At 58.4% G+C, this 23308-nt stretch overlaps 1 protein-coding gene across 3 annotated transcripts in view; it reads left to right on the forward strand.

Moving 5' to 3' along the window:
• SULF2 (sulfatase 2) overlaps nucleotides 1–23308 on the forward strand; it is a 119153-nt gene that overhangs the window by 89019 nt on the left and 6826 nt on the right. For all 3 annotated transcript variants that reach the window (XM_045444322.1, XM_045444323.1, XM_045444324.1), the window contains exons 5-11: nucleotides 2417–2586; nucleotides 7370–7520; nucleotides 8746–8921; nucleotides 12515–12643; nucleotides 13648–13704; nucleotides 14199–14328; nucleotides 15669–15861. In XM_045444322.1, coding sequence (XP_045300278.1) covers nucleotides 2417–2586; nucleotides 7370–7520; nucleotides 8746–8921; nucleotides 12515–12643; nucleotides 13648–13704; nucleotides 14199–14328; nucleotides 15669–15861 — 1006 coding nt within the window. The remainder of the gene's footprint in view (nucleotides 1–2416; nucleotides 2587–7369; nucleotides 7521–8745; nucleotides 8922–12514; nucleotides 12644–13647; nucleotides 13705–14198; nucleotides 14329–15668; nucleotides 15862–23308) is intronic.

Consider the following 23308-nt stretch of genomic DNA (forward strand, 5'->3'; position numbering starts at 1 on the left):
CGCCCTCCCCACCCCGCCTCCCTCCCTTCCCACAAAAAGGTGGGATCTTCCTGGATTTGAAAGTAGCTTGTTCTTTCCCTTAACAGCGTATCTTGGACACGTTTCCACCTCAGTAGCTACGAATTCGCTTCTGTGTAACATCTGCACAGCACAGCATTACATTTACTTCATTCATCGCCTTCCTGTTGCTGGTCACGGCAATACGTTTTTGCTTTATGAACGCCACTGCAGTGACTCTCCCTGTGCATTTAGTATAGAGTACAAGTGTCCCCGAAGTCCTGTCTTAGACGCACGGGGACGCCCGCTGTATGCCGTCCTGCTGAAGAGTTCAGGCACATCTCAGCTTCTCGGCTGAGCCCTTAATAGCTGAGCTTTTAAAGCCCTCAGTTCCTGCTCGTTACATTTCCCCCTCTCCTCTCATCCCGCCTGGCGTCTAAGCAGGTCTGACTCTCAGGAGACCCCCTGCACGCCTCTGCTTTTCTGCTCCTTCCTGCTGAGAGTCCTCGAACAGGTTCAGTTCCTGCATCGGAGTCCCTGCTGTTCCCTCCGCCTGGAGCTCTTCCTCTAGATGGGTGATTCTCAGTCCTGGCTGCACATCAGGATCCTTGGGAGCTTTTTGAAAGTCCAATGTGGGGGCACCTGGGTGGCTCAGTCGGTTGGGCGTCCGACTTCGGCTCAGGTCACGATCTCGCGGTCCGTGGGTTCGAGCCCCACGTCGGGCTCTGTGCTGACAGCTCAGAGCCTGGAGCCTGTTTCGGGTTCTGTGTCTCCCTCTCTCTCTGACCCTCCCCTGTTGATGCTCTGTCTTTCTCTGTCTCAAAAATAAATAAACGTTAAAAAAAATTTTTTTTTTAAGTCTAATGTGTGTGGGGCACCTGGATAGTTCAATTGGTTAAGCATCCGACGCTTGATCCCAGCACAGGTCACGATCCAACGGTTTTGTGAGTTCGAGCCCTGCATCGGGCTCTGTGCTGACAGCGTGGAGCCTGCTCGGGATTCTCTTTCTCTCGCTGCCCCTCCCCTGCGCTCTCTCTCTCTCTCTCTCTCTCTCTCTCTCTCTCTCTCTCTCCCCCTCTCTCTCTTTCTCTCTCAACAAATAAACTTTAAAAAATAAAACTAAAGAAAATTAAAAGTCCAGTGCCTGAAGAAAGCCACAGACCAGTTAAACCAGCATCTCTGGGGCACCCGGGTGGCTCAGTCAGTTGAGCGTCTGACTTCAGCCCAGGTCGTGATCTCACAGTTTGTGGGTTTGAGCCCCACATCGGGCTCTCTGCTTTCAGCACAGAGCCCGCTTCAGATCTGCTGTCTCCTTCTCTCTCTGCCCTTCCTCCATGCATGCTCTCTCTCCCTCTCTCAAAAATAAACAAACATTAAAAATATATATATTTTAGGGGCGCCTGGGTGGCTCAGTCGGTTAAGCGTCCGACTTCAGCCACGTCACGATCTCGCGATCCGTGAGTTCGAGCCCCACGTCAGGCTCTGGGCTGACGGCTCAGAGCCTGGAGCCTGCTTCCGATTCTGTGTCTCCCTCTCTCTCTGCCCCTCCCCCATTCGTGCTCTGTCTCTCTCAGTCTCAAAAATAAATAAACATTAAAAAAAATTAAAATATATATATATATATATATATTTTAAAAACCAGCGTCTCTGAGAGTAGGCCCAGCAAATCGCCCTCAAGGATCCCGGCAGACAACCGAGGGTGATAAAAATCTCCCCACATCTAGCTCCTCATCACTCAGGTCTCAGCTCCAGTGTCACCCCCTCCAGGAGGCCCTCCCTGACTGCCCCTGCCAAAGGACACCCCCACTCCGGCTCCTCGGTCACAGCTTATTTCCTTCGTCACGTGTTCAGCTGTCCCTGCCCCCAGCACAGCGCGCCAGGAACACAGGGATGTACCCACCCTGTGGGTCTTTCGTGGTCTTTCTGGAGCCTGGAAAGGAGTTCAGGCTTAGGAACCAAGACTCAGGAGGCGTGGCTGCAACACTTACCAGCTGCGTGACATCAGGCAATTCATTTAACTTCCCTGTTCTGGAAAACAGGAATTATCATCCCACCTACTTTCTACAGTTACACGGGGATTTCAACAAGCCAACAGAAGTGAACGCAGAACCGTACCTCGCATAGCATAAGCACTCAAAAGTGCGAGCTGGTATTATTTCAGCATCTGTTGTGAATGACTGACAGACTGCCATTTCTCCTCTATCCTCCCTGACCCCCTCTCTCCTCATTTTTCTCCATCAGCACCATTCGACGTTCCGTGTAGTTGCTCATTTATCGTCTGTCTGCCCCTAGGATGGGCTCCAGGAACGCAGGGATTGTCTGTCTGGGTTCCCGCTGTGCCCCGAGCGCGTCTGCTGGGCACCTAACACCACGGGTGCTCAGCTCCTCACTGGCTCTCCTGTCTCTCCCTGCCCCCCAGGATTACCTGACAGACCTCATCACCAACGACAGCGTGAGCTTCTTCCGCACGTCCAAGAAGATGTACCCGCACAGGCCCGTCCTGATGGTCATCAGCCACGCGGCCCCCCACGGCCCCGAGGACTCCGCCCCCCAGTACTCAGGCCTCTTCCCCAACGCGTCCCAGCACATGTAAGCTTCGGCGTCCTGCCTGCCGAGCCGCCGGGTGACGAAGGTGGGAGGGTCGGGCTCTGGGACGGTGATGGCAGTGACAGAGCTCTGCCTTCGCTCTGATCCTCCTGGTTCAAAGAACCCGGGAACCTGCTGCTCTTCTGTGGGGAAACCGGGTGCAAAGCCAGCCAGCCTGGCTAACAGACCAAAGCAGGTGGCAGTGCTGTTCCCTCGGGGCCCTCATCCTCCCCCGAGGGGTCTGTGCATAGAACTGCATTGCAGTATAATAGGCTTCCTTCATAACCCTGTGTACTTTATGCTATACTTTTTTTTTATATTTATTTGGGGCGAGGTGGGGGGGGGGGCGAGCATAAGCAGGGGAGGGGCAGAGATAGGGGGACAGAGGATCGGAAGCAGGCTCCAGGCTGTGAGCTGTCAGCACAGAGCCCGACGCGGGGCTCGAACCCACAAACCGTGAGATCACGACCTGAACCGAAGTGGGACGCTTAATCGACTGAGCCACTCAGGCACCCCTATTCTGTGCATTTTAAACGTGTTTTTTGAGAAGGCGTCCATAGCCTCGTCAGGCTGTGAGCATGTTCTCCAGCCTTTACTGAGCTGTGGGCTGTGTGGCAGGCTCCGTGCTCAGTCCTTTAGGTGACACCAAATCCCTGAATGTTCACGACGACCCTTGAAATGCTAGCAATCTCTTGCTGCGGAAGAAATTACCCTGAAACTGAGCAGCTAAAGTCACAAACGTGCACGACCTCACAGCGTCCATGAGTTGGGAATCTGGGAGCGGCCTCCTCCTCCGGAAGGTTCTAGTGCAGGGTTTCCTGAGGTTCTAATCAAGGTGTCTGCGGGGGCTGCAGCCGCCTGAGTCTAGCCTGGGGCTCACTCGCATGGCGGCCCCTCGACCAGGGTGGCTTGAGTGTCCTCACAACATGGCAACTCTAGCTGGCTTCCCCCAGAGCAAATGATCAGAGACAGAGGAACGGACTGGGGGGCCTGGGGTAGACAGAGGCTGAGATGGAAGCCGGGGTCCTTTGGAACCTAATCTAAAAGGGACACACCATCGCTGTGTCGTATTCCATTGGTCACACGGGCTGCCTACCGCACCTGGCATTCCCATTTCACAGAGGGGGAAACTGAGGCACGGAGAGGCAAGGTGACTCGCAGCTGGTAAACGGCAGAGCCAGCTTGGAATCCCTCCCCCAGTCACACCTCCTCTCTCTCTGCCCTCCTGTCCAGTCCTCCTCCCTCCAGCTGCTTAGTAAATCGCTCTGGAAAGTTCTCTCCTTCTCTGCCTCAAACCACCTCCCGCTTAGCAATGATACGCCGCAGCCCTGGCTGCGACATTGGGGCGACAAGGACAGGGCACTTTGGAATCGGCCTGAATATTCCGGGCGTTTAATTTTCATTACGATCAGGATGTGTTGCCCTTCGCATCTAATTACTTTCTGACAGCGCCCTGACGTGGCTCCGAGAGGATGAGGCGGTGTGTTAACCTCCTGATCCCCCTGGTCTTTGGGGAGGACAGTCGGACAGATGGCGAACCGCGTTCCAGGGGCTGCGGCGCCCAGCTCACCCGTCCGGCCGCAGCACCGCCTGTCTGCACACCTGACTTGCCTGCCCTCCCCCCCCCACCTCCACCCCCTCCAGCGGCTCCCCTTTGTGGGAGGGGGCGTGGCCAGCTCAGTCCTACCTTGGGGGGCGGGGGGCACACCCTGCTTCCGCAGCTTCTCCTTTAAGAGAGGTTCTGGCTTCCCTCCCCACCAGCAGCCCTGGACGAGGTGGCTTGACATTGCCTGCTCGCTTATTTCCCCTTTGAAATGGAAATTACAGAAATTGAACATGAGTAACGCCTGCTATTACTTACCCAGAACCACCCCCCTCGCCTTATGAGGGGTCTGTTTGGGAAGGCTCTCTTATCTCCGGGGTATAATCACTTCCTCACTAGAACCAAAACCCAGAAGGTTCTGCAGCTGGGGTATTTAATTATGACAGTCTGGGGGGGGGGGGGGGGGCGGGGAGGGGACAGGGCCCTGCTGGTGGGTCAGAGCTGCAGATCTTCCTGTCGGGAGGCTCCTGTCAGACTGTCACCCACTCAAGTTTGGTGTCGTGTTCTTGCAGTGGTCCCCGTGGGCTCCCGCAAGTGCTGCCTGACGCGGCGCGGCCCCCTCCACCTGCCCAGGGCCCCGTCCCGCCCCCTGCTGCACACACCTGTGCAAACACACAGAGATGCAAACAGATACACGCAGCAGGCACGAACGCATACGCACACACGTACACAAACAGACACGAAGATACAGATAGGGGCACAGATACACGAAGATGCAAATAGATACGTATGCAGGTGCACACGCATATACACACACATACACACACACATACAAAGGTACATGAATGCGTGTGCAAAGGCGGGCACGCATAGACACAGATACCCACACACACACAGATACAAAGATACAGATACGCAAACATGCGCAGAAGCACACAGACACAGATTTACAAACAGATACAGATACACAAATGCATAAACACAGACGCAGATACGTACACACAGATTACATGGACACACAAAGACACGGACACATATACACAGGCATATAAGCCCAGCTCTACACCCAGACGCGTGCACACAAACGTGAAGACACACAGATGCACAAACACACACACACACACACACACACACACACACACACACACACACGCAAAGACACCCCAACCCCCACCAGCCCCCAGAGCTTCCTTTGAGGTGTGGCATCTGATGGTGGGTTCACAGGCCTTTTATAACCTGTGGGAGCCAGGCTCTTGTGGACAGGGCTCGAAGTCTTGAGCTGAGGCTTTCCCCTCTTTGTTCAGCCAACGGCTGGGCCCTTCAGAAAGTGTGGCTCTGTCCCCGGAGGAGCCTGGCCTTATGCAGGGGACCCGCAAACGGGCATTGGCCGACAGGGGCCCCAGGCCCTGCCGCCTCCTGGCTCTGACATCCTCCTCCAAAAGAGGTCTCCAGAGAGAGGCCTTCAGAAGTCATCCCCCCCCAGACTCCTGACAGACCCACTCCTCCCTGTCCTCCTGTTCTCGAGGGCAGACACCCAGCCTAGTAGAACCTAATAGATTCAGGGATGATTGCTCAAAATTGCGTCCTGGAATCTGGCCCCTTGGGCCTTCTGGAACAGTTTTCCCACACGGCCAAATGGCTCTGAGGCTGTGTCCACGCAGCCCTGGCCCCCAGCAGCCCCCTTCGTTCTGCGTGGGGGATGGGCGGGGCGGGGGGGCTTGTTCCTGGGAACGTTCTACATGCGGGTCAGGCCCTAAGCCGGCCCACAGGACGGTGAGGCCTTGCCCTTAATCAAAGGAGGCTGGGGGGCTGGGCTGGATTTAGCGGCGGGAGACCAGCCAGGGACTCAAAGCAAAGTCCAGAAGGAATCTCAAGACTTATGACTCACCCCCCGCCCCCCGCTCCACATAGCAACGGTCTCCATAACTCCTCTCCCCGAACGATATCTGATATTCGAGACTCTGGGAAGGTCCTGGTGGGGCAGGTGAGACGCTAGCGAGCTTTCTGCCATCTCGACAAACACAGCCTCTTCCCTGCGCACAGCCCCTTGGCCCCTTAATAGCCGGTTTGAAAAGCCTTTTGTCTTCAGGCAGTGGAAACTCCAACTTTATTTTCAGCTTTGACGGGGGAGGGTGAGACCAGACCGGAGGGGACTTTTCTGCTACGTCCTCCAGCAGGAGTGTCTTGGCAAAAGTCATGCCCGAGCACTCGTGGATAGGAGGGTCTCTGGACGGGCCCACGTGTCACTGTGGCAGGAAGTGACCATATCCAGTCCTGGAGTTGAGGCCCCGCTTCTTCGGCCTTTGGCAAGTTAGGCCCTCGCTGGGCCTCAGTCTCCTCATTTCTCACGAGGACAATAAGCACAGCACGCGCCCCTAGGACCTTGAGTGTTAGACGGCCGGAGGCGGTGAACCCTTCGAGCCGGGCCCAGCGCGTGGCAAGCGTAAGCGCCCCGTAGAAGTCAGAGAGTATGGTTCCTTGTCCGGTTATCGTTAGTCCCAGCGGACCCCACAGCAGAAATCACGGAGTCCCCTGGCTCCACCGCCGGCTCAGGGAGGCTGTGGGCAGGCCCCCGAACTCCTCCGACCCTCTGTTTCCTCTTCAGTAAATGAGAGAAGAGAGCGAACGGGAAGAATAATTGTGACACACGTACGTCCAGGGGCCCCGTACACGCATGACTATTCTCGACCTAACGTTGTAGCCAACTTCCTTTTTCTTTTCTTTTCTTTTTTTTTTAACCCCAATCTATTGCAAGAGGAAATTCCCTAGTCGTGCCTTAATCGCCAGAGCTTGGCAGTTGCCCGGGGTAACTGAAAAATCAACGCAAGGCTGAGAAATTTGAGTGGGGGGCCTGGCCTGCCGGAGGCTCTGGGCGTGAGCCTCTCCCCTGCTGAAAAAAAGAGCCGCGTGGATTCCGGGGAGCTGTCCGCCTGTGACTTTGGCCCTGATGTAGCGGGAGGGCTGGCAGGGCCCGACCGGGAGACGCTGCCGTTCTCACCGTATGGCCCCGGGTCACTTAACACTGGGTGACCCCCGGCCCGCCCACGGGCACAGCACCCGCCGGAGAAACACCGACGGAGGTTTAGCGGAGCCCGTGACGCGTCACGGCTTCCCCGGACGGGCGCACACGTGGCACAGGAGACTGCTCACCCGAGGCAGGGGGTCTGGGGGCCCCGGGGGATGCGGGTGGGCCCCACACCCGCCTGACCTGGGTGTACGTTTGACCCCCCTCCCCCCACCCAGCACACCGAGCTACAACTACGCGCCCAACCCGGACAAGCACTGGATCATGCGCTACACGGGGCCCATGAAGCCCATCCACATGGAGTTCACCAACATGCTGCAGCGAAAGCGCCTACAGACCCTCATGTCCGTGGACGACTCCATGGAGACGGTAGGCCCCCGCCCCCTCCGAGCCCGCGGCCACCGTGCAGGCCCCGGAGCCTCCCCGTCCTCGCCCGGCTCCCGGCCTGGCTGGACAGGAGCGGAAACGGGGGCGGGAGGAGCGGGCAGGGCCGCAGGCCCGGGGAGATGGCCTGAGCCGCCCCGACGCACGCCCCTGCCTCCGTGAAACTCCGGTGCGGGATCTGTTCTGTTTGCTATGGCAGCCAGGTGACACGGCAGCTCACATTCTTGAGCAGCTTAGTTGAGATACAACGCACGTCCCCTACAATTCACTCCCAAGTATACAGCTCAGCGGCCCTGATACATTGGCGGAGCCGTGTGCCCGCCACGGTCAATTCCAGAAGGTTTCCGTTACCCCGGCGAGAAGCCCCGTGGCCCTTCGCCGTCATCCCCCGGGACCCCCTCACCCTTTGTGTGTAGGCCACCGCTAACTTATGGTGGATTTGCGTCTTCCGAATGTTTCCCGTGAGTCGAATCCCACGCTGCGTGGTCGCCGGTGGCTGGCTTGTTCCACTCGGCATCACGTCTTCGAGATGGATCCGTGCGTGTGGCAGCCCATATCTGCACTTCCTTTCTTTTCACGGCTGAGTAATATTCCGCTGCGTAGAGATTTTTTTTTTAATTTGTGCGTGGCTATTTAAATGTAATCGAACTCAGGACTGTTTAAAGTCCAGCTCCCTAGTCGCACCGGCCGTGGGTCAGGGGCTCAGTAGACATGCGTGACTGGTGGCCACCATGTTGGACAGCACAGGTCCCGACGCTGCGGAAGGTTCCGTGGGACAGGCCTGCCGAGCGTCACCGGCACCTGCCCCAGGCCACAGCCCGGCGTCACTCGTTCGTTCGTTCGTTCGTTCAGCAGCATTGGCCAAATGGCCAGTGCCTTGGGATACAGCAGAGAACAAGGTGACCATAGTCCCTGTCCTGATGGAGCTCACATTCTAATTCGGGGGACAGACGAGCCACAACCATGCAGACAAGATGGGAGAAGCACTGTGAAGAAGGGGGGGGGGGCAGCAAGTGACAGGAGGTGGGGAGGCTGCGGTTATGAACGTGTCCTTCCCGGGGACCCCCGCTGAGCAGCGAGGCGCAGGGAGGGCCTGAAACAGGAGGGACGGCCCGAGAGCACAGGCACCTCTCCGCCCCCCGAGAGGGCCCGGGTGGCAGGGCGTCCGCACCCCTTCCCTGCGCCCCTCACCGGCCCGCCCGCGTTTCAGATTTACAACATGCTGGTCGAGACGGGCGAGCTGGACAACACGTACATCATGTATACCGCAGACCACGGCTACCACATCGGCCAGTTCGGCCTGGTGAAGGGCAAGTCCATGCCGTACGAGTTTGACATCAGGGTCCCGTTCTACGTGAGGGGCCCCAACGTGGAGGCCGGCTCGCTGTGAGTGCATCACGCCCCAGGGCCCCCCTCCTCCAGGGAGACCTCTGGGGCCTCCATCGCCCCCCCCCGCCCCCCCCCCCCCCCCCGGGGTGGGCAAGCAGCAGGTGGCCCAACCGCTTAGCCCCAAGCCACTCCCTCGGGCAGCACTTTATTGGGCAGGCGAGCCTCTCAGTGCCAAGCGAAACGGTGATTATGTCACCCGGGGTGGGTTCCGGCACATTTTATACCCCTCTGCTGGGGAAGGAGAGACCGGGGGCCGTTAGCACCTGTGAAAACAGATGGTCTGTGGCGGGCAGAGCGCCAGGGAATCGGGGCCGGGCTGCGTGTGCTGCGCCAGCGTGCGGGAAGGCCACCTTGACTTCTGTGGGGCCTGGTGACCCTTGGGGTGGCTCTCAGGGAGGGACCCTGCCGCCCCCGTCGGGGGGTGTTGGCCACAGCACAGAGGGAACCGGTCTCCCTCCCATCCTTCCTCCAGGACCCTGTGGGCCCTCAGCCGGCATTCTCCTTGGGCTGACCTTGGAGGTGACACATTCTGGCAGGAAACTGCCTCATCTGGGGCAGGGAGCTCTAGAAAGGCAGGTAACCGCAGCAGCAGCTGTTGGAGACCAGCTCAGATGGTTTTTTTGAAATGCGGATAAATTGCCCTTCAGGCGCTTATCTGGCCTGACTTCCATCCCTTGGGAGGAAAGCTTGGTGACAGCTCTAGAAGGTGGGTGTGTGGGTTCAAGGCAAGGCTCCTGGCTCTTTGCCTGCCTGCCTCAACACATTCCTCTCCGTCTTTGGCTCCCAGGGTCCCCACCTGGAAGGAGAGTTAGGATAACAGGTGTGCTGTCCAGTCCTTATTCTGCAGCCCGGGTCTGAGCCGTGTAATTCATGGAAGCATCCCAACAGCCCTGTGGGGTGGATGTTACTGTCACCCTGTCTACTGAGGCCCAGGGAGGTGAGGTTGCCCGAGGTCACGTGACACATCAGAGGAGGAGCTGGGATTTCAAGCCCCGCAGCCTCTCTGTTCCTGCGTCTCTGAAACCTTGAGCCACCCCTGTAAATAGAAAGAATGTGACCCACTAAAGACTCTACAGGCATTGACATTATGGGTTTGGTCAGCTTCAGAGTCTCTGATCTGGTTGATAGGACCCAAAACCATACCCCATGTGGACGAGAGAAAGTGCTAATGTCAGGCTTGGGGCCAGAGGCTGGGACACCTTTGGCTGTATGCAGAAACCAGATAAGACCAAAAGGTAATAATAAGATGAAGGAGATACAGGAACTGGGGGGGGCCTGGGTGGCTCAGTTGAGCATCCAGCTCTTGATTGTGGCTCAGGTCATGACCTCACAGTTCGTGGGTTTGAGCCCTGTGTCGGGCTCTGTGCTGACAGCGCGGAACCTGCTTGGGATTCTCTCTCTCTCTCTCTCTCTCTCTCTCTCTGCCCCTTCCCCACTCATTCTCTCTCTCTCTCTCTCTCTCAAATACATAAATAAATAAACTTCGAAAAAAAAAAGAATACAGGAACTAAAGTAACCGGAAAGTCCAAGGCTCTATTGGCTTCAGGCATGGCTGGATCCAGCAGTCACACAATAATGTCAGGAAGCTTTCATTTTCCATCCCTCAGCCAGCTTCCTTTGAATTGACTTCATTCTCAGGCAGGCTTTTCCCTCATGGTGGCAGACTCACCATGACTTTCAGCCATTCAGTGTAGGAAACCAAGCAGTGATTTGAACAGGAGCCTTAAGGTGACTCTCACCAGCCTGACATGGGTCACGTGTCCATCCCTGAATGAATCACCGTAGCCAGGGTGATAGAAAACCTCGAGTGACCAGGCCAAAGACATCAGGTGGTGGAATCTGAATGGGGCGGGGCACTGTTACCACCAAGAGGGACGTAGGAAAAGCAGTCGTCCCCATCCCACCCCAGTCCTGGGGAGCAAGACTGCTGGACACGCCTCAGGCCACCTCAGCTGCTCGTTGCCAACATTCGACGTGGCGCCTGCTTGCCCGGCAGTCTTCCCCAGCTCCCCCTGCCTACAGGTTACGTCGTTAGGCTTTACTCTGGCCTCCCAGCCCTCCCACCAGGCAGCCGCACCCCGCACCTGGCTACCTGTCCGGGGTTCACAAGGTGCTGGGCTCCGGAGGAAGGGGTCAAAGGCAACTGAAACCCTAGGACCCCGACCCTGCCCCTCAGCCCCAGGGGATGGGGTCGGGACCCCCGGCCGCCTTGATGGAAAGTGCTCCCACATGGTCGTCATTCACATGACAGGAGCCAACCCCTGTGTTGGGCACATCCCTAAAATCACTTACCACCACGCCGGGCACACCACCAGGTAGAAACAGGAGACGGGAGAGGTGACAGATGTCTGGCAGAGATACATAACAAAAGTCACTAAGCGAACACTTATTGAGCACCTACTGTGTATTCTAAGTGCAGAAGTGCTAGGGATACAGAAGGGAGCAAGACGGATAAAGGGTCTGTCTTCCAGTTAGGTTCTAATTGGGGACTAGACAGTCAGCCAGATGAATGACTAAAATATATAGGCCTCAGGGAAGGGACAGGAGCGCCGGGAGGAGTCCTCAGGAAGGACCTGGTATTAATCTACGATGCAATAACAAGTCATTACAAACTCGGCGAGTGAAAAGAACGCTCGCGTTCCGTCTCGCCGTGTCTGCGGGTCACAAGTCTGGGCCCAGCCTGGTCGCCCACTGAGGCTGAAAGGAAGACAGGGCTGGAAGTTTGACTAGGGAAGGACCGGCTTCCCCACTTGACGAGGTTGTTCAGGTGCAAGCCGCGGACCTGACGTCACACAGCCCGCCTCCCAGGATGTTTGCCAGGCGTCCTCGCTGGGGGGTGGGTGACCTTCAGAGACGGCCAGGGGAGACAAGTAGACAGCGGAGGGACAGCCGGCAGGATGAAGCCGTATGTCGGGTAACATAGCCACGCTGGGACACGTCATCGCCCTTGCCATTGGTTTGGGACACGTCATCGCCCTTGCCATTGGTTTGGCCCACCCTTGAGGGGAGGGGATCGCGCAGAGGTGTGAACACCGGAGGGCAGGGATCACGGGGTCTGGCCCGGGCTGCCTTGGTAATTGCTGAACAAAGAACTCAGGGGTTGGGGGCAAGTGCTACCCTGGCATCTGGAGGAAGAACATTCCAGCAGAGGGAACAGCAAGAGCAAAGGTCCTGAGGCCAGACACCTGCCTGGCCAAGAATAGCAAAGGGCCAGTGTTTGCCTCAGAGGAGGTTCGGAGACAGGTCTGGGGGCAGGACCAGGGTCTAGAGCGGCTCCTAAAGGCGGGTGTCCTTTGTTCAGGCGGTGGGAGGCAGGGAGGGCACTGCCAGCCGAAGTAGCCAAGTGGAGGCCCGTTAATCCGGGTACCCGGCGGCAAGCGTGGAGTGCGCAGAAGGTGGGGCTCGGCTGAATTGGGGCCGCAGAAGGGGGCCCGGAGGGCTGGGGTGCGGGTGAGTGAGGAGATCACCGCTTCCCCACCCTCGGGGCGTGAGCCACGGGCGACCTCCGTCCCTCCAGCCGCCCTTCCCCCAAGCGAGGCTGGGGCACCACTGCCCGGGTGGCCGAGTCCTGTTCTCCCCGCCTCCCTCAGGAACCCCCACATCGTCCTCAACATCGACCTGGCCCCCACCATCCTGGACATTGCAGGTCTGGACATCCCCTCGGATATGGATGGAAAGTCCATCCTCAAGCTGCTGGACACGGAGCGGCCGGTGAATCGGTGAGGAGGGGGACTTGCTTTGCGGGGGACTTGCCCTTTTGATCGTCACAAGAACCCAGTGAGGCAGGCGTTACTAACATCCCGTTCTGCCGGGTTGGAAACCGGACCCCAGAGAGAGCAAGCGACTGGCTAGAGGTCTCTCTGCGAGTCTGGGCGTCGAGGTCTCCCGGTCAGAGGCTCTGACGCCTCCTCCCCGAGCTCGAAGGTTTCAGTGCCCGGTGGGACGATGGGAACACGTCCCCAGGTGTCCCGGAGGCACAACGGGGAACAGTGACGTGAACAAGAACAAAAACCAGTCCGGTGGGAAGGTGAGCGGGGTCTGGTGGGGACGGGAAAGGAGGACGCGGCCACCGGCGTGGTCACGGCGACATCTGGTGGCCGGCACCGTGACTGCCCTCGGGGTTGATGGCCCCAGAGTGCTGACGGCGGCAGAACCCCCCTGCTTGCGCCCGAAGGCAGCTCAGCAGCTCCAGCCGTGCGGGGTGCCGTCCCCTGCTCTCTCGGGGGACCACCTGTACTGAGCCTCCTCCCTTTGTGAGGTGTTCTGAGCTGTACGGGTGTAAAATGGGCACATTTGGGGCAGCAGTTGGGGCACTGGCTTGGGAGCCGGGACCCCTGGGAGTCGGGGGCAGGATGGAACCTTCTTCCGGCAACCCGAGCCTCTCCCTGGGACGTGGCAATAGAGTGAGATTGCACGAAACCCACGCTCAAATTCACCGCCCAACTGTAAAGGATCAAAGAAGAAATCCCCCCCCAAGACCTGACAAGCTCAGCCCCGCCCCCCCCCCCCCCCCCCGCCACTTCTGCCCCGGGGGGGAGCCCTCAGACCCATATCTCCACTCCGGGGGAGATGTGGCTCAGTTCAGTGTGGGGTGTGAGCACCCAGGCCCCTCCTGCGCCCAGCTGGGCCCCCGCACCCCAACTATCCCTGCTTCCCGGAGATGGGGGGACGTGGGAGGCCCCCACGTCGATGGGAAGGTGAAAGTGGGCTTTTTTTCCTCCAGGTTTCACTTGAAGAAGAAGGTGAGGGTCTGGCGGGACTCCTTCCTGGTGGAGAGAGGGTAAGTGCCAGGTCCCGGAGGCCCCCCCGCTCCCCACCCAGGGCATTTGAGGGCCCCCCACCTGCCCATCCCGGGAAGCTCCTGGCAGCGTCCCTGCCCCCTGTACCCGTGGCATCGAAGATCTCACTGCCGGGCCAGGAGAGAGACCACCGCTCTTACTATCCCTGCTCAGATACGTGTCCACGGCCCCCTAGACACGGAGGAAGCCCGTTCGCTGTCCCCGGGCCTCGTTCGGAATTTGAGTCTGGAGGCCACGTGGACCCTTCAGACCTGTGCTCCTGCCCGTGCGATGCTCCGAACGTTTTCTCACGTGTTGCCGACTCTCCTGCAACTTGGGAGGCTTCTTGGCAAATTCCCATTACTGAAGCCTCGTAACAGTCCCTGCACCCTCCGTGGTGACGTCACACGGGCTGCGTGGGGTCCGCCCCCCCGGGCGGGCGCAGGCTCCTTCCGAGCGCAGCGGCCAGCCGCGTGTCCCGCTCTCTGCCCCACAGCAAACTGCTTCACAAGAGGGACAACGACAAGGTGGATGCTCAGGAGGAGAACTTCCTGCCCAAATACCAGCGCGTGAAAGACCTGTGTCAGCGGGCGGAGTACCAGACCGCGTGCGAGCAGCTGGGACAGGTGAGGTCGTGTGGCTGGTGCCCTGGGGCCTCCTGCCCTCCCTCCCAGGGGCCGGCCCTCCGCGCTGCAGCCCAGGCCGGGGCCTCCTCCCTCGGGCCCACACAGCCAGTGAGGCCGGCTTTTCATTTATAGGAGCAATAGGAAATTGCCTTTTTAATAAATAAAGGTTTTTAAAAAGTGAGTTGATTGCGAGGGAAAGATTAAGAAAATTACAACCAAATAGTATTTAGAGATAGCAGGGGCTGTGAGTGATGTTGGAAGAGTCTGAACCTGGCTTTTCTGAGGCCTAGACGGCCAGGGGAGCTGCGGAGGGGAGGGGAGGGGAGGGCCGAGGAACTGGGAAGCAGGCAGGGCGGCCCGGCTCAAGGGGTGTGGGGCGTGTGTCCCTGCCTCAGTCTGCCGGCTGGTACTTTGAGCCCCCCCCCCTCCCCCGCAGTAACTCAGGCCTGGAGATGTGCGCCCATAAGTACGAGTAAAACCAGGGCCTTTGGATCCCATTGCTCACCATAGGCTGTGGCCTTCCGAGGCCGAGGCCGGGCGGGGGCGGCTCCCTCTTATCGCCAGACTCAGAATGAGGCCCATCCCCGTGGCCGTGTCCCCACCCCGTTTGCTCGTAAGCCCCAGACCCCTCCCCATGCTGCGGAAGCCAGTCTGTGCCTCGGGACCAGAGCTCTGGGTTATGCCGGTCCCTTCTCATTGCCGAGCGCTGATCCAGGCCCTGGAGCCATGGCCCTGAATGCCCCCAGCGGAAACCCCTGGCCTCCCGGAGCTGCGTGCTGGGGACATCCCAGAAGGGCTCCAATTTCAGTTCCGAGCCACAAGGAGTGAGCTGCTGAGCCAAGGGCCCTTGTCCCCCCCCCCCAGAGTGTTGGCACATTCCCCCCCTTTGCACATCTGTCCCCCGCCCAGACGGGAGGTCGGGCGGTCCCAGGGCAGCGGCAGGCATGAGCATCTTCAGAACAGATTATCAGGGCGCACTGCTCGACCCCAAAGGAAGAGAGCGCTGGGGGTGGGGGCTGGGCCCTGGACCAGCTGGGGGGGGCATCGGTCCGGAGCCCCAGCTACCGCTCCGGGGCCTCCCGGACCCCAGCCTCAGCAGCCACCCCCTCTCGCCAGCCCGGTGCCTCCCCTGGGGGGCCTCCCTGTGACTGGAGCTCGTGCCCAGCCACCAAGTGTCGGCCCTAGTGCCCCTTCTGTGCTCCCCCCCACGACAGACGTGTGTCTGTGGGGCACTGAGCAGCCAGCGGCGGTCCCGGGGCCCCAGCGAGGGCGGCGGGGAGCGGGACGTCTCCCGGGGCGGCCGCGGCCGCGGAGCCTGAGGCCCTCGCCGTGTCTCGCAGAAGTGGCAGTGCGTGGAGGACGCGTCGGGGAAGCTGAAGCTGCACAGGTGCAAGGCCCCCGCGCGGCCGGGGGGCAGGGCCCTCTCCAACCTGGTGCCCAAGTACTACGGGCAGGGTGGCGACGCCTGCCTCTGTGCCAGCAGCGACTACAAGCTCAGCCTGGCCGGGCGCAGGAAGAAGTTCTTCAACAAGAGTAAGTGTGGCGGCCCCGGGGGCGGGGGGGGGGGGGGGGGGGCGCGATCGTGCCTGGGGAGCCCCGTCCGTGCGTTCACCCGGCCCCACAGACACGGGTGCCAGTGCCCGGCGGCCCTCCGGGGCGAGACTAAAGGGGGAAGGCCATTTGGTAGCGAGCCGAGAGCAGGAGCTGAAGCAGGGGAGAGGGCGGCGGGAGAGGGGCCCCACAGAGCCCTTCCTCGGAGACGAGAAGCCACGGGATGGTTTTGAGCGGAAGAGCCGGGATCAGATTTGTGTTTTCAAGGGTTCCTCCGGCAGCCGTTGGGATGGGGGCTCGGGCCACGTTTGGGGGGGGGGGGGCTGGAGCAGGAGGCCCGTCAGGAGACCGGGCGGAGGCCTGGCGAGAGGCCGTGGTGCTGGGACCGGATGGCGGCGGGGAAGGAAGCAGAGGTCGGGTTCCGGACGGGACTTGGAGGGAGAGCGCCTGATACACTCAGTCCCCATTACTTGTGGATCCCATGTCTCAGATTCACTCGTAGCCCCCCAAATCAGTACGCGGGGTGCTTTCTCGGGCGTTCACGGCACGTGTGGGGCGGCAGAACTTTTTGAGTCCCCCCGGCATGCACGTTCCCAGCCGAGGAGGACTCGGGCTTCAGCTCTCGTGCTGCAGGCAAGTCCTTCGCCCATGCATTTAGCGCCACGGTCCTTGCACTTGGTGCTTTTGCTTGGCGGCTTCACGAGTCGCCGCGGCCCCCAAGCCTGGTGCCGAAGTGCCACGTGGTTTGTAAGTACGGGAAGGCCAAGCAGCACCCCTAGGAGAAGACACAGGGGTCAGATGAGCTTCCTGCAGGCACAAGATTCCGTGCTGTTGGCCTTGAGTTCGGTGGTAAAGAAACCGCACTGGATATTAAACGGGAACACGCGTAAAACAAGGCTCTGGGCCGAGAGTGAACCAAAATGTCGTGACCGGAGGCTGGCGGGAACCTAACCCCGCGTTTCCCCTTGGGAGCAGTGCTGCGGTATCGGCCAATTCGGGGTTCAGGTGACCTCATAGAACAGCCTCCAATCATGAGAGTCGACTGTAGTGTGGACGAGCGGGGAAGAGCCCCCATCCCAACGGAAAGAGCCGTCCCAGACTTCACGGCTCGCTCCCAGCAGGGGCCGGGGAAGGACAACGAGCAGGGAAAGTGGATCCCCTTGGATCCTCCTGCAAAACTCCCGTCACTCTGGGCCAGTCACGGCCCCATTCCGAGGTTCAGCTCCCCCTTGAAAGAACGCCCCTGTGCCTTGAACGTGCTCAGAGGCCTGGGTCTCTGGCCAGAAGTGTCCCCTCCAGAGCTGGGCAGTTTCCCACGCCACCCACTCCTCTGGCCCCCCGACCCAAGGACAGCCAAGCTACTTAGGTTGCAGTTCTGAGGTGTTTTGTGTCGGTTTGTTTTCTGGGGCAAAACACACGTAAAGTTTTTCATTCTGACCATTTCTAAGTGCATAACGTGGGTGTGCGACCGTCACCCCCATCCACCCCCCAGAGCTCTGCCTCACCTTGCCGGACCGAAACTCTGTCCCCATGAAACTGTAACTGTCCCTCCCCGCTCCCCTGCCCCGGCCACCTCGCTTGGCCTTTCCATCTCCGTGCGTCCAACTGCACGAGGGACCTCGTGTACGCGGAACATGCCGTGTCCTCCCGAGACTGGCTCTTTTCACTCGGCACGACGTCCTCAGGGCTCATCCAGGGTGTAGCCTGGGTCAGAACTCCCTTCCTTTTTCAAGGCTGAATGGTGCTCCCGTGTTGCCAGTTAGAGGCGGGGGGTTCGGTGGTCCCCACAGCCCCCTCCCCCCCGCCGAGCCTCGGCAGAGGACGCCCTCGAAGCGAAGCAGGGGGCTGCCTCCGTGCTCCTGCCTCCAACGGCGCTTCCCCTGATGGCCCCCCGTCACGTTGCCCCACAGGCTGCTTCGTAGCTGCCGAGTTAATCTTTTGCAGCCGAACAAGACGACTGGCTTCCAGATTGAATTACGCAGCCCACGTCTCCTCGCTTTGGCCCACAGCCCGGGGCACGATCTTTTTTTGTTTTTTAATTTTTAAGTGTATTTGTTTATGAGAGAGGGAGACAGCATGCGTGGGGAAGGGGCAGAGAGAGAGGGAGACCCAGTACAAAGCAGGCTCCAGGCTCCGAGCTGTCGGCACAGAACCTGACCCAGGGGCTCAAACTCACAGACCGGGAGATCGTGACCTGAGCCGAAGTCGGTCGCCTAATGGACTGAGCCACCCAGGCGCCCCCATGATCTTTAAACAATATGAGAAGCTGGGACTCAGTTAAGCTTCCCTCGCACCGCCCTCCCCCTCCCCCCCGTTAATGCTCAGAGGAAAGAAAATGCACCCAGACAGCCGAGACTCAAGTCAGCCCAGGTTCCCACGCGAGTTCGGCATAACGTCCAAGTCCTGTCTCAGGTGTACCTCGCGGCAACCCGGGGACCGAGGCGGGTGACCCTCCTTAGGATGGACAGGAAAGCCTGGGTCACGCGGCCAATTTGGGGGCCCGAGCCTCATCCCCTGGCCCCACGTTCTTCCTCCTGCTGGTGCCTCCAGCAAAGGCATCTCCTGACCCCTTCTGAGCAGCCGGCCCGGAGCAGGCTTCTCAGCCTCCCGGCAGTTTGGCCCCCAATATGGAGACATTCCTGTGGCTGTCGCAGCTGTGTGATGATGGGGGGATGCCCCTGGCCCCTGGGGGTAGACACCAGGGATGCTGCCAAGCCCCTTGCAACACACAGGACAGTCTCTCCCAACAGAGGAGTATCTGGCCTCAAAACGTCAGCAGTTGTGAGGCTGAGAAGCCCCAGTTTGGAGCAGCTCGGACCCCAGCGCGCCTTGGTCCACGGACATGCCAGCTGTGGTGGGCCGAAGCCAGGCGGAGCCAGCCAGCCCAGAACGGGGCGGAGGGCGGGCCGCTGGCGATGGGCCCAGGCGGCCGGCGGGCGTTCGCTTGGGCTCCCGGCGAATCTGCAGCCCTATCACGTGCCAGCGGCCGGATGAGATGCTGATCGGGCCTCATGGAGGAGACGAGGTCCGGGAAGACCACTTCTGTCGGTGAAAGATTCGTGGAGGAAGTGAAAAGAGTGACGTGACCAGGAGGGAGAGGGTGGGCGGTTGGCGGGCGTGTACGTAAGAGCTCAGCGGGGAGAAGTAAGAGGTTCAGGCCCTAGGTCCGGGAAGAGGGAGCACGAAGGCCCTGTGGGTCCCAGCCCCGGAGAGCCCCGGGGAGGCGGATGGGCCCGGCTTGCGACCTTGGACGAGGATGGCACAGCTGCGGGGTCCCCAGACCACAGAGCGGCCGCTCGATGCCAGCTTCCCGGTGCTGAGAAAGTTACCCGTTCCGTTCGCGTCACCCTGCAACCAGCCCTGTAGGGCAGGGACCGTCGTGGGAACACAGCTGCTCAGGAGTTAGCCACATTGTCCGCAGGCACGCATTTGCTCAGCACCGGCACCCGACGGTCAGATTCCAGAGCCGATGCCCTCGGCCACGGGGTTACCAGGCCCCTCCGTGCCCAGCACACGGGGTTGGGGGAGAGGCCCCCGTGGGAGCATGGAAACAAGGACCGCTAGGGAGACCAGGAGAGCGAGTGGCGTGGCTTCAAGTCCAGGCAAAGGTTCACACAGGGGCCGGCAGCCTTGTCCGTAAAGAACCAGAGAGCAAATATTTGAGGCTTTGCAGGCTGAACAGTGTCCCTGTCGACCTCTCAGTCCTGCCTCTGGAGCCAGGAAAGAGCCTTGGGCTCGGTAGCTTATTTACAGACCCGGGCAGAGGGCCAGACTCGGCCCTTAGGCCACAGCGTGGGGATCTTTGGGTTTCTGGCTGGGGCTGGAGGTGGGAAGATACAAAGCACTTGATTCCTGCACAAGCAAGACAAAAGGGGCAGAAAGGACCCGGTGTGTGTCTGTCTCACGGCCGTCGTGGGCAGGCGTGACCTCCCACAGGGACACCGGTTCAGATTTTGTGCATCAGGGGCCCAGGTATCGTGGCCGCAGGGAGACTTAACCCAGGGAGGAAAAGGCCAAGGAGGGGGCTGCCTGGGGCCAGAAAAGGCCCAAGGTTGTGCTGAGAGATGCCTCTCCTGGAGCTGGGCCCCCAGATCCCCTGGCCCAGGTGATTCTGATAGAAGGAGTCTGAGAACTGAAAGATAGAAACATCTGCCCCAAGGGTGGGGACAGCAGGAGCAGATCCTGGAGCCCAGGGCCCCTGGGCCACCTGGAGAGGGAGTCCCATCCTGGGTTCTTGGAGGCCACCGCCGCCCGCCTCCAGCCCAGTTCTTGTGCCTTGGGCGCCACCTGGTGGCCACTTGGGGAACCCAGCAGAGACCCGGGCCGTGCGGAGCTCCAGGCCTTCTCCAAAAAGATGTGCGTTTAGACCAGTGGGGTCACAGTCGTGAGGCGTGACAGAGCCAGACCTGAGGGACGGAGAGGAGACCGCCCGTCTAAAGGGGCGGCCTCAGCTCCTGCCTGGGCCTACCGTGCAGGTCTGTGGGCGCCATGCAGGCAGGCACTTGTTTGTGGTTTTCTCTTCAGAAGCTGGAAATCTGCACTCCTGCATGACCACCACCCCCGTTTTTCTCAAGTGTTAGCGACGTGATCGACTTTGTCTTTTAGGGGCACCTGGGTGGCTCCATCAGTTGAGTGTCTGACTCTTGGTTTTGGCTCAGGTCATGACCCCAAGGTCCTGGGATCAAGCCCCACATCGGGCTCAGTACTGAGCATGGGGTCTGCTGAAGATTCTCTCTCTCTCTCTTCCTCTGCCCCTCTCCCCTACATGCGCTCGCTCACTCGCTCTCTCTCAAAAAATAATTTTGTCTTTGAATATATAGAAGATGCGAGAAATCCGGGCTCTGGCTTTAGCCCGCACGCCCTCAGTTTTCAGTCGTTGACTTAGAACATGGAAAGATGCCGCGGAACCCCATGTCGCTGCCTGGCTGGGGACAGCATCCAGCTCACTGCTGGCCAAACAGAGAAGCTAAGAAAAGCGGAGAAACCTCCCTACGCTGCTCCCTCTTCTATCCAGGAGACCGCCACCTAGCTTTTTTCTTTTCCGATTCAAATTAATGGGGTTTCTTTAGCGTCTCTGTTTCTTCTTCTTTTTTTTTTTTTCCAACGTTTATTTATTTTTGGGACAGAGAGAGACAGAGCATGAACGGGGGAGGGGCAGAGAGAGAGGGAGACACAGAATCGGAAACAGGCTCCAGGCTCTGAGCCGTCAGCCCAGAGCCCGACGCGGGGCTCGAACTCACGGACCGCGAGATCGTGACCTGGCTGAAGTCGGACGCTTAACCGACTGCGCCACCCAGGCGCCCCAACATCTCTGTTTCTTCTTGAGGTGTAGTTGACATAGAACATCGTGTTAGTGTGGGGTATGAAGCATAACGATTCGATATTTGCCTCCGTTGCAAAATGATTGTAAGTAGCTAATAGCCATTGTCGTACAATTACAGAAACTTTTTTTCTTGTGATGAAAACTTTGAAGATCTCTTAGCAACTTTCCCGTAGGGTGCATCCCCAGGACCTACTTGTTTTATAACGGGAAGTTTCTCCCTTTTGACCCCCTTAACCCATTTTGCCCACTCCTGACCCCACGCCCCCTCACAGCCGCCAGTCTGTTCTGTGTATCTTTGAGCTCGTGCTTTTCTTGTTTGGGGTTTATTTTTAGATTCCACGTAGAAGTGAGATCAGGTGGTATTTGTCTTTCTCTGACTTGTTTCCCTTAGCATAATACCTCACGAGGTCCGTCCATGTTGTCGCAAATGGCAAATTTCGATCCTTTTTTATGGCTGAATAGTATTCCATCACGCACACGCATGCACACACACACACACTCTCCACGTTTTCTGTACCGTTCATCCATCAACGGACCCAGGCTGTTTCCGTGTCTCGGCCGTTGTAAACAGTATGCAGCAAAGAGGAGGGCACTGATCTCCTGTGTTAGTGTTTTTGTTTTCTTCCGAGAAAACTCTCAGAATTGTTGGATCATATGGCAGTTCTGTTTTTAGTTTTTGAGGACTCCCCATACTGTACTCCACAGCAACTGCACCGACTTACATTCCCCCCCAACAGTGCGTGAGAGTTCCCTTTTCTCCACATCCTCGCCCTACCTGTTATTTCTGGTCTTTTTCATGATAGCCATTCAAACAGGTGGAGAGCAATATCTGCTTGTGGTTTTGATTTGCGTTTCCCTGATGGCGAGAACCTTTTCAGGCGCCTGTTGGCCGTCGGGACGTCTTCTTTGGAAAAACGTCAGTTGAGGTCCTCTGTCCGTTTTCTAATCAGATTGTTTTTGGTTTTTTGTTATGGAGTTGTATAAGTTTTTATACATTTTGGCTGGTAACCTCCTTCTTGTCAGTTTTTTATCCTAAATGGCTGGTGAATTTTGTCAAATGCTTTTCCTGCACCCACTGAGATGATCACACGATTTTCCTCCCTCATTCTGTTAAATGCAGCGTATCACGTGGCTTGATTGGCAGATGGTGAAACATTCTCGCATCCTGGGAGTAATAGGCCACTTTATCACGGTGCATGATCCTTTCCACGTAGTGTTGAATTCGGCTTGCTAATATTTTTGCTCAGAGGTTCTGCATCTGTGTCCGTGAGGGAAACTGGCCTGTAATTCTCCGGTCTTGTGGCGTCCTTGCCCGTTTTTGGTGTCAGAGTCATGGTGGCCTTTGAAATGAGTTTGGACGTGTTCCCTCTTCCTCGGTTTCTTAGAAGAGTTTGAGACAGGCTGGTGTTAATTCTTCTTGAAATATCTGGTAGAAGTCACCAGTGAAACCATCTGGCCCTGGACTTCTCTTCATTGGGAAGTTTCTGAGTAACCGATTCAGTCTCCTCATTGAATGATTTCATATCCACATCCTGTCTTTTCATTTCTTTTTTTTTTTTTTTTTTTTTATTGAGGTAAAGTTCACACACCGGAAAATTTACCATTTTTACAAACTTAAAGACTACCGTTGTTTTAAAAGTTTGTAAAATTGGTAAAGTCTACAAAGTTAAAGTCTACGACTCAGAAGCGTTTACAGGGTGGCGTATCACTGCCTCGATCCAGTTCCAACACCTTCCATCACCCGGAAAGGGAACCCCATTACTGCCTTGCCCCCCATCCCACGGCAGCCATTAACTTGCTCTCGGTGCCTATGTCTTCACCTACTCTGGACATTCCAAACAAATAGGCCCACACGACAGGGGACCCCGCACGTGTGGCCGTGTTCGCGGAGCATGACGCCCACCCACGCGGTAGCTTGCATCACGGCTGTGTTCCTCTGTCGCCAAACATCCCATCACACCGATAGGCCGTGTGTATTCACGCTCAGCTCTTTCTGGGGACTATCCCAAGCCTCTTCCTCCTTAGCCCCGAGCCTCGTTTCCCCAACTGAACCCACGGGGGTCCTTTCCAAGCCTCCGGATCAATAGTCCGCGGCCCAGGGAGCCC

Source organism: Leopardus geoffroyi, chromosome A3, assembly GCF_018350155.1.
Source record: "Leopardus geoffroyi isolate Oge1 chromosome A3, O.geoffroyi_Oge1_pat1.0, whole genome shotgun sequence".
NCBI classification, from domain to species: Eukaryota; Metazoa; Chordata; class Mammalia; order Carnivora; family Felidae; genus Leopardus; species Leopardus geoffroyi.